At 47.7% G+C, this 15,383-nt stretch overlaps 1 protein-coding gene across 1 annotated transcript in view; it reads left to right on the top strand.

Moving 5' to 3' along the window:
- The first annotated feature begins 13,091 nt into the window (after positions 1-13,091).
- Positions 13,092-15,383, top strand: part of SETD1B (SET domain containing 1B, histone lysine methyltransferase) — a 41,870-nt gene continuing 39,578 nt past the window's right edge. Inside the window, exons 1-4 of the mRNA XM_048963923.1 lie at positions 13,092-13,409; positions 13,676-13,830; positions 14,235-14,333; positions 14,790-15,060. Of these exons, the coding sequence (XP_048819880.1) occupies positions 13,124-13,409; positions 13,676-13,830; positions 14,235-14,333; positions 14,790-15,060 (811 nt within the window). The 5' untranslated portion in view covers positions 13,092-13,123. The remainder of the gene's footprint in view (positions 13,410-13,675; positions 13,831-14,234; positions 14,334-14,789; positions 15,061-15,383) is intronic.

Raw genomic sequence — 15,383 nt, 5'->3', positions numbered from 1 at the left:
TCCTGTATGAACCATCATCTTCAATATCTGATCTGCAAGACAGCAAAAGCTATCAGCTCCATGAGGTTGCAGGCGCTGAGGGCATTCTGGTATTGCATAGCAATGAATGGTCCAAGAGTGATACGTTTTACACTGAAACAACTCCTTTGAACTTGGCTCAAAATGAATGGCGTACTGTGGTATGATCAACACATAGACTTGCTAGTCTTCCTGTAATTACACAGCATTTCAGTGTCTCTGATGCTTATTTTTAATTAATGGGTTTGCAGTTCTTCAGACATGAAAAGTACCATGCAAAAATGGTGTATTTTGCTGACTGAAAAGTGAAATCTAATATGGAGTTCTGCCACTGATTTAAATGGATGAAAATTCAACCCTCTATTAGTGAAATTCATATCTAATCACTATTAATTACAAGTGTACTTCTCTGGTTTTGGCCTATACATCAATTTTGGCACAAGTTCTGTGTCATCAAAAGCTTACACATCTGCAGTCTTAAGAGTTTGTGTACAGTGAGCACACCAAAATCAGAGATGCAGTGGGGTATAGCAAATATCTGTGTTCCATTACTGTTACATAGCTGGTGCTGCACAGTTGCGGAGAAAAATAATAGGAAGGAGAGAAAGGTAAGCACACTGCCTAGGAAAACTGCTGGAAGCATGTGGTTTTTGAAAGATGCTTTAACAGTTTAGATGGTATTTATGGGTGATATGGGTTAGTTTTCAGGAAAAAGACTCTCAGTTTGGTTTAATATTGAAGCTATAACCATTCAGATACAGCGTGATGAAATTCCTCAAAATACCACCCAAAGAGAAGCGTTTCAACCTCCTGAACATTTTGGTTGTTTTCATGTAAGAACATCAGGTGTGCCATCAGCCTGACCTCCTAAGGAAGCAATACCAATGTGCTCATGTTATGGCTCTCTGTCCTTCATAATGTGCTTAAGAAAGGTAACAGACATAATAATACTAAAGGCCTTTCAGTTTTGCCACTACAGAAAATCAAGTAGGGGAAGAGAAGCATAATGGTAAATTGTGCAAAATGGTGAGAAAAGCTGTTATAAATAGTAAATATGTTAACGGGTTTGACAAAATATTCTGGATAATTATGTTTTTTTATTTAGAGGAACTCAACGCTGTTGAAGTTATGAGTTTCCAATCACTTAAGCTGTGTCACAGTGCGTGCTCTTAGGCTGACACGTATACCTTGCAGTAATATTTTTAATGGAATATGACTATTTTAGCTAGCCAGCAAAGTGTCTGCCTGATGGTACTTCCTTGTAGCCACAACTGCAGAGAGCAGCAGCAGCAAACGCCATCTGCTGTATACTCATGCTATTAGCTTATATGGTACTATAAAAGATAAGAATGGGAACCCACTCTTTCTACAGTGTCTTTAGAATGAAAATTTTGAAATGCACTTAATAATTTTCTACTTGATAATACAGACCCCAGCTTTACAGAGGCTTAAAATTTACAATAAACAGTTGCTCTATTTATGTCAAAGAAATACTTGTAAACTTAATTAAGAATGTGCATAATGAGGTAAAGACTTAAATGCTTGTCTTCAGAGATTAACAGTGATAGTACTTTGTGTTATCACTGATGAATTCCCTGTGAGCTATAGCATGTACATATAGAGCAAGACATAAAGCCCTGAAGTGGTTACAGTCTCAATAGGAAAGACAGACCCTAAAGAACGGGACATAACATGCAAGTAGAGTGAATTTCCAGTAAATTCCCAACATTATACAAGTGCCACAGCTGTTTGTAAAGCAAAAATGTAAAGAATAATCTCAGTCCTAAAGAATTTACTGTGTGAGCTGACATGGCAGATAGGGAAGGGTGAACTATCATGGAGGAGAGGTGAACTGTGTGCCCTGCCCGCACAAAGAAGTTATTGGTGACTATCAGTGTAAGAGGAAAACACTACGACAAAGCAAAGTACATACTTGAGGCAATGCCATTTATTTACAGAAAAGCTGTATGAAGCTGCTTTTTCAGTTGTGCTTCTGCTCACAGTCCTGAGCTTCTTTTGGCCCTCACTCAACACAGGAAATCTCCAAATCAAAGCTCCCACCCTCCTGGACTTTCAGCTGCTTCTCAATATCCATTTCAGTGGTGCTACTCGCTGTTTCTCATGCACATGCAGAGCTCCACCATCTGCTCCTTGTGGCCTGATATTTTACACACACACTCCCGCCCCCAAAATTCAGAAAAATCCCCTGGGCCACATGATTCACTGTCTATTCAGACCTTGCCATGTGCCTGGTTTTTGTGTAGTACCCGCTACTGATGCAAATCCCTTGTTTCACAAGGGATCTCAATTGCCTTTTTCACTGAAGGCAAGGTGGCTCTGACACCTGCCAATTTCTGAGGGGTTTAGCCCAACCTAAAACATTATTATATTCTTGTTTGGCTCAGTGGGAACTGTATATTTTTTTTCCAGTAAAATCGTATTAACTTTCTAGACTATTAAGTAATGTGGAAAAATTATATTTCAATAAGAAAATTTCCTTTCTGCTTTTTCATGCCTAAGGACTAGAGTTCCTGTTTCACTTGGCTCAAGTAGCCCATGCAGTAAATCACTGCAAAAATCTTTCAATAAACCCCACGTAAAACTTGTCCAAATTCTACCAGAGAGTTCAGAGGGCTATGAAAGAAAACAGGACAACTGTCTGTAATGGGAGGTGGTGGCCAAGTTAAACACAACTCAGCAGAAGCAGGCAGAGAATATTCAGGTACTGTGATACAGTTTGGACCGATTTTTGTCCATAAACCACAGCTTGACTGCTACCTAGAGAGCAGCTATTTATAGGGAGTGCATGCTGTTTCAAGGGTTATTTTCTCTGGTATGCTTTAAATCAAGGATGCCAGCTATGCAGGCCAAATTTGGCTTACCTGATACATGTATGGCCAGTGTGCTGTATTTTGAATCTCACCTTTCATTAAAACTTGAGTTCCTGGCTTTGCAGCAGTGGAAAAATAATCTAAGAATTTGAGAAGTATATAAATCAACATAGCAGTGTCTCAGCCTGATACAGGAGGTGCTCAGGAGCAGGCTTAAATCTTCTGGACTTCGCTGAAGTGTGAATTCTCAAGCCAAATTCAGTTGAAAACAAAAACAGGTAAAGCAAAGTTAAGATCATCCTATATGTTTCTGGAACATCAAGCATAATGACTAATTTCTGAAAAGCATGAAATGAGCAAGTATCTGCCAACACCATCCTACCTCTGGCCCTGCAGATCTGTGTCGCCCAGATGTGCTGCATGGCTTCACAGAGGAACAGTGAGGAATTTATCAACACTTGCTGGCAGAGCTAGGTGATGCTGGATTTTATCCTCTACCTCGGTGTTGGAAAGCAAACCTGGAAGGATCCAACACACTTTGTCTGAGGCGAGGTCTGTGGTTGTGTGTGGTTGGTTTCACCATGGGAACCGTCAGAAGAAGCGGGTTCAGGAGTGATGCACAGGCTTGCTCATGGCCGAGTGAGTAATGAGGACTCTGCTACTGAGCTGCATGAAATTCATCCACTTCAGATGCTTTTCTGTGTCCAAATCTGCAGCAGAGAGTAGTCTGTGAGGAGAGAAAGGGGCTGTAAATGGCTTTCCTTGATGGGTTATGCTTCCCAAAAGGCGGTTGGTAGATTCCATCAAACCTGAAATAGGTTCAATTGTTCTTTTGTGAGAGAATTTTGAGAACTACATGATTAGATGAAGCTGGGTATGGTTTGCTAAACATGCCTTCCACTGTGTGAGGTGGGATGCAAAGTGAACAATGTGAGTTTTTAGAACTGTTAATCAACACTTCATCAGCGATCCATTAACCATCACTCTCCTAGGCACCTGGCCCTGGCAGGAAGCTCTTCTATCTTCTGGACAGAAATGTGAGGAAATGGAGTAAATAGGGAAAGAAAACAAGAATAGTGTGTGTGCTGTGAGAAAGAGGGCTGTGTATGAAATAAAGGCAGGTGTTTGCTGAGTAGTGTATGGCACCAACATCCATGTGCCCAGTGCGTATTGTCACACGTCACTGGTACAGCCACAGCTAGTACAAACTTCCTGGGGAGGACAGCAGCCACCGACTATAGAAGATGGAATCCTCTGCTCATCTTCTGATGGGAGACACCATAACCTCTGCCTGCTTTTTGCTGAGCGCTACATACGCAGGGAGAGCTGAGCAGCTTTGCTGGTATCTGGATGGAAGCTCATGTGTGGAGAACCAGAGAGGTTTGTGGCACGTGTGAGCGTCCTTGAGCAAAGTACAGAGCAGCCTGAGCCAAGCTGAGAGCAGGCCCCACAAAGAACCAGCAAGGCTCGGAGCAGGCTACTGAGTAACTCAGGGGGCAGAGAAATGAACTCAATTCTAATTATGTCATCCTGCTGCCCCTGATAGCATTTCCTGTGCATTTCTCTCTTCCTACACACGCTTCATCCTTCCTGTCTTGCATTGTCACAGTAGGCACACCGTGAAGCTCCCAGTTGCTTACTGGGATTAACATAGCAGCTCTGTTTTTTTTTTAAGGCAGGCAGATTCTAATTAAACTTGAAAACAGCAGCAGTGGTGTTGTGGATGCTGTGGAAACCAATACTCAGGTTTCCAGGTTTAGCTCAGGATTTGCAACGGCCTCCTTTCCTGAAGACCAGAACAAACATACAGAAAAGGTATTTGGAGTTAAGACTTGCCTTGAAAAAAAAAATCACAGAAAAACTAAAGCAAGTACGAAAATAAATTAGAAACGAGGGGCAGAAAAGAGCAGAGCCTGCAGGAATCAAGTCTATACAAAAGGTAGGGGCTGGGCCGTCCAGTGAGAAAGCTGCAAATGGCAGGGGTCGGAATGTAAAACTACAGTCTACTGTGAAACATGAAAGATGCTGTTGTGTTCCACACCTCCTTTTTCCAGGTGTAGCCATCTCCACACAGTGAAGGGCAGTAATGAATCAAGCTCCTTTCCTCTCCTCCTGTGTTTTCTATTCAATTATTCACAGGCTGTGCCAGTTCTGCTTTATTTCTCCCCTCCATATGCTGCACTCTTCTCCTGGGGTTTTTTATTCTGAACTGTGCCTTTGGCCCCTCTCCCATTTCTTTCTCCTCAGCATGTGCCCCCTGCTCTGCTATGATCTGCTGCCTTTGTAACCTCTACGTGCACATATGCTGGCTCTCCGTCCTTCCCTTGGCTCCTGGTCTGTCGAGTGTCCCTTTGCTTCACACCGATGTTTTTGCCAGGGGGTCAGCAGCCAGCCAGCAAAGAAACAATTCTGCTATGGCCACTGCTCATGCTTTCATGCTGCCAGCTCCTCTCTGCCAATCAAGGGGAAACAGTGCTTCTCCCCTTGCACAGCTGATTGGTAGTGAAGGCAAGGACGGCTCTGCAGCTGCTTAGCAACTGGGAGCTGCTGCTGTGCAGCCCCACAGAAAGGCAAGGGACAGCGCAGCATTTGCTTAATTCTGCACATTCTGGCCCACTAGGCTGAAAACCACGGCTTAGTGGAGCAGCTGGGGCACTCCCAGCTGTCCTGACAAAAATAAATCAAGATGAGGATCCTTGACTGCAGATAAGGCAGCAAACGCAGCAATGTCAAGGGCAAAGCTGCCTTTCTTTTGTGCCATAGGTTGTTTGCATTGTGCCAGTTAGAGGAAAATGCTCCAATTTGTAAGCTAAACTCATTCAGTTTGATCTTTGTCATCGCTTTTCTGGCTGTAATATTTTATGTTCCATCACTTAGAATGAGAATGTTCTCTCTGTGTGCTGCGTTTGTTCAAAAGGCTTACGGGTCTCCAGCTACACCGCTTCGAAGCTGTTTAATGATAGGTGTCCAGGCACATAGGTATTTTAATGCACAAATATCCTTTCAGATTACTTAACTCTATACTCATGTCCTTTTGTGCAAGCTCAGTGAATGTCAGATATGTCCAGCAATCTGACAGCTTTAGAATGCTGATTAGAATTGCCAACCTTCTTGATTTAATGATTTTTTAAGCCTGAAAGTACTGTAAACAATAATGAGTTGTACATGCTGATGGGATCACAGCATTTCAATAGTAGCTCTATTTCAATGGCAAGCAGCAACACAAAACATTCTGCAATTCAGATGTTGAAACAGCTTTTTTATTCTTTCGAAGCTCAAGAATGATTAGATCTCTGAAAGCACAAGCTACCTATATTACAGAGGTGGCTTTGTCATAATAGTACCAGAAATAAAATGAACAGATGTAGTTTAAAAGGAAAAGAAAAAAGACAGCCCTGGCAAATGCCCAGCATGTCCATCAAAACTTGTATGGATCTTAAACAAAAGAAATGTTTGTTCCCCTGTTACATATGAAGGTATCTCTCTTTGTACTCAGGCACAACCACCCAACAGAACAGAACATCCGCACAGCATGCTGGAACACAGGTAAAATCTGCCAGGAGATGCATATTTTGGCTGAGAAATTCCTTACCTGTATGATGTGCCATACTTAGGAAAGGGTTAAAAACAGGAAAAAAAAAACAACAAACAAACCAACAAAACCACCAAAAAAACCCCAAACAAGCCCAAAAAAACATGAACAGGCAAATGCCCAATGCATATTGCAGCTCAATAGTCCTTTGATATTTTTAACCTGGTTTCCTAAAAGTTCTCTGTCATTTTTCCCCTCCTTCCTCCAACCTCAGTCAAATTTGACAGCGGGCAAGAAATCCCAAACATGTTTAGGTCTGGAAGGAACAGCTGAGCAGAGTATGCAGCAGAGGCAGCACTGAGCCCTGGCGGAAAGGCAGGTAGTCTCAGCTCCCCCCAGGGGCAGTGCTGTCCCCTTGCCCAGCCAAACAGGGAAAGAACTGGAAGGACTCTGTAGGGATTTGTCTGCAAATCCACAGGAGAAGCAGTTTTGTGAGTTCAGCTGCTGAGAGATAAACTGAAGTTAGCTGATAAATGTGAGTATCACTGGTAGAGAACATCTAGGAGAGCTGTACTTCAACCCTTGTGAAGCATTTACACGATTATGAGAATATAAAATCAAGACGACGTGGAATAAAATCCATCCAATAGGAATATCTCAAAGTGCAGTTGTCACTGCTGCGTCTTAGAGCTGTTATCTTTCTTTTATGGGTGCTGTTAACTACCTGGTTTGGGCCCCACGCTATTTAATGGCTCTGTCTGATACAGAACAGGCACACGTTCCAATGTGCCCCATGGCTCCCCGCCAGCTCCTGCACTGGGCTTTCCTCCTGCGGATGGGTGTGGTGGGAGATGGCGTAGATCAGATCTCCTGACTCAATGTTGACAAAACTGAGGCACACACCTGGAACCAGGACACTCCTACAGCAGAGACAGAAATGGTCTTTGTCAATGAGCTGGAAGAAAACATAAAATATTTACCATTCAGGTCTGTGGGTGACAAGGAAGATCAACAGCAGAATGTGTAAATAAGGCCACTGCAAGCAGCGATGCTGCCTAAGGACTGCCCTTAAGAGCCAAGCGTCAGGCTGTTCAGAGACAGATGCAGTCCCACGGGAGGAGCAAGTTGGATGGCATTTTAGGCAGAGCAGGAAAACCAGCTGAGCACCGGGAGTGATCCACGGGTGCGTAACAGAAACCTCAGCACACTGCTGGCACGGGTGGGATCGCTGCTGAATGCTCCGCCCTGATCCAAATGGTGAAAAACTGGAGACAGAGAAGCAATATTTATAGGGTTGGTGAGTCTGGAGTCCGAGGGGGAGCTCTGCAGATCTGCAATGGGAGCATTGAATCTGTGGATATCAGCCTGCACACAGCTCCATGGGAAAAGGACCTGGAATGGAGCATTCGCTCGAGCAGACCGAGGTGCAGCAGCAACTGAAAGCAGAAGCCAGACAAAGCTCAGTTTAAAAGGTACCTTCATTCCATCTACCAGGTAGATTTTCATGGAAACAGTCTGCCAATTCTTACTTTATTCTCAGAGACCATTTTAAAAATTACAACCATGGTCTTTTCTCTAAGATACAGGTATGCTATTGTTAAATTCTCTTGCAAGAGAAAAAAGCAACACATTCCCAAATATCTTATGACCTGCATCATACAGGAAGTCAAACCAGACAAACCTAGGTCCCTTTTGTCCTTTATAATCTGCTAATCTAGTATGCTTGCACAAGCAGCAGATTGTGACATGCAGACCTTCAACAGAAAGGATTCTGTGTACAAACCAGTCTGCAACAAAATGTTGTAAACAGTCCCAGTCATTGTTTGGCAGAGCGACTGCATATTTGTTATTTCACTTTGCCTCTCGATCTAATTTGCTTTAGTCACAGCACTTTGCCAAAGAAATTCAACAACTTCTTATTGATAACAGGCACTAAAATAATAACCGTCAGAGTTTTTGACTCATCGACACAGGAGAGGGACGCTGCGGGTAAGAACAAACCCCACTGCTTTAAGAATGTGCACAGAGTGACCAAGGGCCATTTGGAGGAAAAAATCTGTTTCCTTTCCCCTGAAAGATCCCTTTCTTTCTCTGAAGAGGCTCAGGCAGCAAACCAGGGTCAGCCTAACCCGAGGCTGGAAGTCTGCTCTGACCTCTGTGTTCTTTAAGCACGCTGTACCAGAACGTTTCTCTTTTCAAATAGGAGGTTCAACCATTAAACCACCCACTCCAGGGAGCGCAACCGGTCTCAACCGCCTCGGTTGCTTTTCAACAACACTGAACATTACAGTCATTTAGAAACCCTACAAACGTACAGAAATTTTCAGTTCAGACTTACAACAACCATTTCCAGAAGCGCCGAGGACCCATGCAGAGTGCTGGCTCTGCTTTACCCCGTGGGATTTGGCTTTTGTGGGCCCTGCTGTGTGCTAAGGAGCAGCCGGGTGTTCCAGCACCGTCCAAGCAGTGATGGATTGCACACAGCAGCAGTCACGGTCCTGCGGAGACGTGCAAGGAGACGTGCAAAGAGGTGCGAGTGCAGACAAAGCTGTCTGAGCTCCCACGGTATTATGGTCTGGCTGAATTGTTTCGAAGCCTGCGCTGCGTTAGACAGAGCTAGTTTGCTTCGGGGTTAAACAGACCAAAATTGAGCCTTAAAATGCAGACGTTGAGATCCGTAGATCTATTTAAACATCAGCTTAAAATACAGGCAAGTTCACGGCCGGTGCTGTTTCAATCAGCCAATTCTTTAATGGCTTTGCATGCTGATTTAACTCATGATGATGCAAGCGACTGAAACATTGCAGCACAGCCCTAAGAACCCTGCAAACCCCAGGACAGCTCAGCACCACTCCGGCCATCGCATCCCGCTCCAGGAGGCGTCCCACGATCCCAGGAGCAGCAGAGGAGCACTGTATCGCTGTCTGCTTTAACCAATGCCACCGTCTCTTCCATGTGAGGGCAGAAGAGGCTCCAGCAATGCTCCCATCATGGCTGCTGGTGGGGCAGGGCGCAGGGAGGGAGCCAGCCTCCCAGTTTTCCTTTTTTTCTTTTTTTTCCCTTTGGAAATGTGTTCTGTGTTGTGTGGACAACAGCTTCAAGACCAAACAGGGGATGGGGATGAAAGGAAGAAAGAATAAGTAAAAAATAAAAAAACGAGCATAACCTGACGTTGTTTCCACAGTACCTCCTTCGCAGGGCAGCTCAGCGCTGGCGTACCGACCCGGCAGCGCGACTGGACCCGGGCAGCACTTACCTCATCCCTCCCACCGCTGGGCTGCACGGCCTGGCCCAGGCACCCCTCTAGGTGGGCTTTGTGTGCCTTCCGCCCGCCGAAGCCTGGCTTTGCTATCTGATTTGAGGGAGCAGCTCAGCGGGGCCCGGGGCTGAGGGCCGGGGAGGCCGCGGGACTCCTCCCCACCATTCGCGGCCACGGGCGGACGGAGGCGGCCGCCGTTCTGCCGCACCGGCGGCGGGGGGAGAAAAACAGCGCAGAGCCATGTGACGGCGGCGGGGAGCGCTCCCCCGGCACGTTGGCTCCAACTGCTCATTAGCTTGCCTTCTTCCCCCCCCCCACCCCCCAGCCCCCATTTTACAGTTGGGGGGGTGGTGTTTGTTCCTCTTTTTTTCTCCTCCCTCTGCATTTAGGCTGCTTTCAGCCTTTGGTATTTATAAAACCGGTTGGAGGAAGGGAGGAAGGCTGAGGGGCGGGCTGCGTTATTTATAGGTGCCCAGCCCGCAGGATGCGCGCTTGCCTTTGTCCTCCCCCCTCCCCCCCTGCCTGGAGCCCCGCCAGCCCCGCGCCGCCCGCTGCCGCAGGGCGCTCCCCGCCGCCGCCATCTTGTGCGCCGCTCCCTGCTTTCTTTCTCCTTCCAAAACCCCTCACAAAGCGATGGGGGAAGGGGAAAAAAAAAAAAAAAAAAAAAAAAAAAAAAAAAAAAAAAAAAAAAAAAAAGAGAAAGAAAGGAAAAAGGGGTGGGAGGTGGGGGAATAAAAAAGGCCGTTTCCCCTGCAGTGAGCGGGACGTGGAGCGTCGGGAGGCAGTGGGGGACCCAGCGCTGAGGAGAACGCGACGGTGAAGAAGCAGCCATGATGGCGGCCGTCCTCACACAACACCGAGCGCGACCCGGAGCGCCCTGCCAGCCACCAGCCGCCTTTCCCGGAGCACGGGACGCGGTTTCTCCACAGACTTTCACACAATAAAAGCACCAGACTTCGGCGGGGAGGCCATTTCGTGGGCTGGGTGGCCGCACTAAAGCACAAGCGCTGTGAATTACCAACTGCGTCACGGCTCTCTCCAACTGTAGCGCTCAGGCAGCCAAGGGTCCCTCACTTGGAAGGCAGCTCCCTCACTCCGGATTTACTTCCAGACCTCATTTTTCCCCCCTCTCTCTACCTCACTGCCTCGGTATGAAGGATTTTACAGTGCTTTTCAGTGAGACATCCGCCATTACGACTCACTCCCCCCACCCCCTCCTCCTTCCCTCTTGTTTGCTTTTTTTTTTCTCCTCCATCTGCTGTAATTAGACGGATAAACATGTAAGGGAACCCTACCACCGCCTTTTCGCCTCTTTTAAAACCAGCTACAGTCCTCACAATCTGCAGGCAGACATTTTTTCCCCCCTTTTGTGCCTCTGCCATGGATTCACGGAACAAAAAAAATAACAACCACACACACACACACACCAAAAAAGGACAGTTCTGCAGACAATCACACAGAAAGAAATCCTTCCTTGAAAATAGGACCTTCCTGAGGTCTTGTAGACATGTCTGAGGAGAAGGAGACCGCCAGGACGACCCTTGGGATCCCTCGCCCAGGACAGTAACACGGGCCTGGTCCGTATGTTCCTCTGAGGGCAGAAGGGTGTACTCACCACGCACCACAGTTGAATGCAGCTCTGAAGGTGATGTTGTTATGTTGTTACGCTTTTTTTTTTTGTTTTGGCTTTGTTTTTAAATATGGCTATAGATAACTGATCTGTATCACCACATCTCCCTCCCGTACAGTTTGCAAGGCAAAGCAGATCATGGTGAGATGGTTACGGAGCTTTGTATGGCTGTGGCTTAGCATGAAAGAAACACCAAAAAATGACAAAAAAAAAAAAAAAAAAAAAAACCAACAAAAAAGAAAACCCAAGAAAAACAACCAAAGCAACAAAAAGCGATGTACAGCATCTATAGGAAGCGTTGTGCAGCTCTGCTGAACGACCGTACACAGCGAGGAGTCCTGCTCAAGGCTGAGCTCGATGCAGATCACACAGAAAAAGGACGTGCAGTGCTTTTCCACAGAGCACACGGCGCAAAAAAAGTGCTCTCCTGGAGACCTGGGCAGCATTCAGTGGTGGTAAACAGCCTCAGGCAGCTTTGAGCTAAAGTATCTTGCTAAGTTAAATATTCCAAAAGCATCAATTGGTTTAGAGCAACAGACAAGAACATAGACATGCAAGGCTTAGAAATAAGGACCACTTCGGTAACATTAACATGAAAACTACACTTAGCAAGGACAGAATGGAGTGGGTACTTACAACGTAAAAGAAAAATCTTAAAATTGCCTTTTTTTTTTTTTTTTTTTTGCCAGAAATCAGTATTCCTATGTCTATAGTTAAAACATTACCTTCAAGCACGAGAGGAGTTAATAACAATGGCCAGGAATTAGGTGTTTAACACAGGAAATACCTCCTAAAATTTATTGTGCAGTCATCACAGAACTCTATCAAGCTTTAAAAACCCCCAAAACCGAGCAACAACAGAAAAAAAATCATGTATTTACTCTGTTTTTGCATTCAAAATTGTTACTGCTGACATAGGGTGTGCCATGACCTAGTTACACAAGACAAAGATGGATCCCGAATCATAAGGGAAAAATCCGAAATCTTTTTAAAATCTTCCTTCTTCTGTGAGTCCTTTGCCAGAATTAACACCCCCCCGGGCGCTCCTGCCAGTGGACGGAGTGGATTCATATGGAGGATCCCCTTTTGGAACAAAGAAAAGCCCACTTGGCCATTGCGTTCCATTGCAGAAAGATGGCCGCCTGGTCTCTCGGCCTCTCCTTAGCTGTCTGCTGAAGGATGTTTTTAGATCGCCGTCTAATAACTCAAGCCAAATGCAAGCCGCGCGCCGATTGGCTGCGGCCGCCCGCTGCCTTTAACCAGCCAATTGCCCGACCGCGGCCGAGCTGCGGCCCCGCGCCTGTCGGCAGCCGCGCCCGCGCCATGCGCCCGCCGCACCCGCCCGGCTCCGCGCCCCGGCAACCGGCGGGGGGACCGCGCCGCGCGGCCTTTAATACCTAAAACAAAATGGAAGCTCCCCGCTGATTGGCTGCCGCCGGGCCCGGACCTTTAATAAGCAAAACTACCCCCCCATTCTCCTCCAGTTCCCCCCCCTTTTTTTTCTTTTTTTTTTTTTCCCCTCCCCCCGCAAACAGTGCGGTGCTGCCGCGCTCCACCCGCGGCCTCCGGGCCCTGGGAGCGGGCTGTGTTTTGGAGGGGGTGTCGGAATTTCCCCCGAGTGCTTCCCCCCAAAAACTTGTCCCACCTCTAGGTCCATCTTGTTTAGAAACACTTTGCGCTAAGGTAAACGCAGCGGGCAGATTCCACGCTCCCCCTTTGACGGCCTTAAACCCGGGGTGGGGAGGGGAAAAAATACCCGCAGCCCAACAGCGGCCCATGCCGCGGCGCTCGGCGGCGCTGGGGCGGCGGTGGGGCGGCCGCGGGCCGGGGGCTGCGCGCTGCGGCCGCCGTGAATGTGCAGGCGGCGGAGGGCGGTTAGGCGTTCGCGGCGCTCGCAGCGGTGTATTGTGGGAGGCCGCCGCCGCCAGCAGCGAGCACACACAATATGTGGTGGCTCGCGAAAACGGGAGGCAGGAGCCTGGCGGGCAGCCCGCGCCGGTAACCGGCCCCATGTGAGACGGGGAGCTCGCCTTTCGCCGCCCGGAGACGATCGGCCGCCGAGCGCGATGTCTTTCCGAGAGATCAAGGCGGGGGAAAAAGCCAAGCACCCTGAAGATCATGGCAAAAAGCAGAGTTCAAGTGAGACTGGGTCTTTTTTCCTCCTTCTCTCTTCTCTTGTCTTGCTGGGGTGGAGGGGGGGGACTTAGCTGGCGGTCCCCCCCCCCATTTTACGGGTTTGCTTCGTGGTGGATTTCCTCCCCGCCGGGGTGTGGGGCTCGCTTTTAAAAAAAAAAAAAAAAAAAAAAAAAAAAAAAAAAGGCTCTTTGTTGAGTATTTTTTTTTTTTTTTAACTTCACGCTTTTCCGTGTGTTTTGTCTTTCCCTTCTCCGCTCCCCCTTGCCCAGGTTGGATCAACGGAATGGAGAACAGCACCCAAGCCAGCACTTCTGTCGAGAAAAGAAATCACCATTGGAGAAGTTACAAGTTGATTATTGACCCGGCTCTGAAAAAAGGACAGCACAAACTCTACCGCTACGATGGGCAACATTTCAGCATGCCGGTGAGTGGGGGGGGGGTCCTGGATTTCCCCTCGCTGTACCGTGCCCCCCCCCCGTCCTGCACCCCTCCTGTTTTGGGGCTGGGGTCCTCCTGGGTAGCAGATCCCTCGGTGCTGGGGGGGGGCTGGGAACAGCCCCCGGAGCGAGGGCCACCTGACACTGTGCATTCAGCTGTCAGGAGCCCAACACTGAGCCCCAACCTGCAGCTTTCTTTCTGTGTTTCCAATCTGTGTGCATTTCCCAGCAGTATTGCAATTTGACACGTGTGTGTGTGTATGTGTGTATGTGTTTCTCTTCCCTTGAGACAGCCCCTGCTTCCTCGGGGTTTATGTTTTTGTTTTATTTCTGCCTTAAATTCCAAACGCTGTTATTGTTGCTTTTGTGCTTTTTTTTCTTCTCCTCCCAGAACTCGGGAATCGCTCCTGTGGATTGTGTCAGAGATCCCAGAATAGGGCGAATATGGACCAAAACGAAGGAGTTGGAGCTGTCTGTCCCCAAATTCAAGGTACTGCTGCTGACTTTCAGATTTAGCTTTGTATTCTTGTTTACCCGGGAGTGCGGCCCGAGTTCCCAACAGTTTAATGAACCATTTAAATGATAGTCCCATTCCTATTAACATTATTATTTGGCAAACCGTTTCACAATAATCCTGTTCCATAAAGACCACGAGCCATCGGTGCAGCTGCCTAACGAGGTGGCTGGGAGCTCTGAGCTGTGTCTGGGGGCTTCTCTCGGGTGGGGGGCAGCACGGGGGGGTCCTGCTGACAGCACTGCTCCGTATTCGGGGACAGAGCTATTTCAGTGCGTGGCTGGGCTCTTCCTCAGAGGCTGCTTTCTTTCCCTGAAGTTTGCAGCAGGCTTTAACCCTCTCCTTCCCGTGTCTTCCCAGTGCCCTTTTCTCTGCTCTCTAACGATGCCGATTATTTGTATTGCCTTCCCCTTCCCTTGTGCCTGCTTCCAGATTGATGAGTTTTACGTGGGGCCAGTGCCTCCCAAGCAGGTCACCTTTGCCAAGCTGAATGACAACATCCGTGAAAACTTTTTAACCGACATGTGCAAGAAATACGGTGAAGTGGAAGAGGTGGAGATTCTCTACAACCCCAAGAACAAGAAGCACCTGGGCATTGCCAAAGTGATTTTTGCCACTGTCAAAGGTGCCCGGGAGGCTGTCCAGCACCTTCACAACACCTCTGTCATGGGCAACATTATCCACGTGGAGCTGGATACAAAAGGTGAGGGGCTCGTTTTGGCCTCGTGGTGGTGGCTGGCAGCACCCATGCTCTTCCCCTGCTAAAGCAGCCCCTGCTGCAGCCCCGAGAGCTTGGCGTTACGAGTATGGAGGGAGCTCCTTTCCCCTTGCGTGTGCGTTGCGTTTTGGGTCCTTTGCAAGTCACATGGAACACAATGTGTTGTCTGTTGCTAGGAGACAGCCCTGTAATTTGCAAAATGCTGCCATCCTGCCCTGTCCACAGGGTCCTGGCTGTGCTCAGCCTCATCCCCGGGCTGCCATCCCCCCACAGTTTGGCGTGTTTCGATTTTTGGTGCGGACTTTGTG

The sequence above is a fragment of the Lagopus muta genome, chromosome 17 (genome assembly GCF_023343835.1).
Source record: "Lagopus muta isolate bLagMut1 chromosome 17, bLagMut1 primary, whole genome shotgun sequence".
Classification (NCBI taxonomy): domain Eukaryota; kingdom Metazoa; phylum Chordata; class Aves; order Galliformes; family Phasianidae; genus Lagopus; species Lagopus muta.
This window is presented reverse-complemented; position numbering and strand designations above follow the sequence as displayed.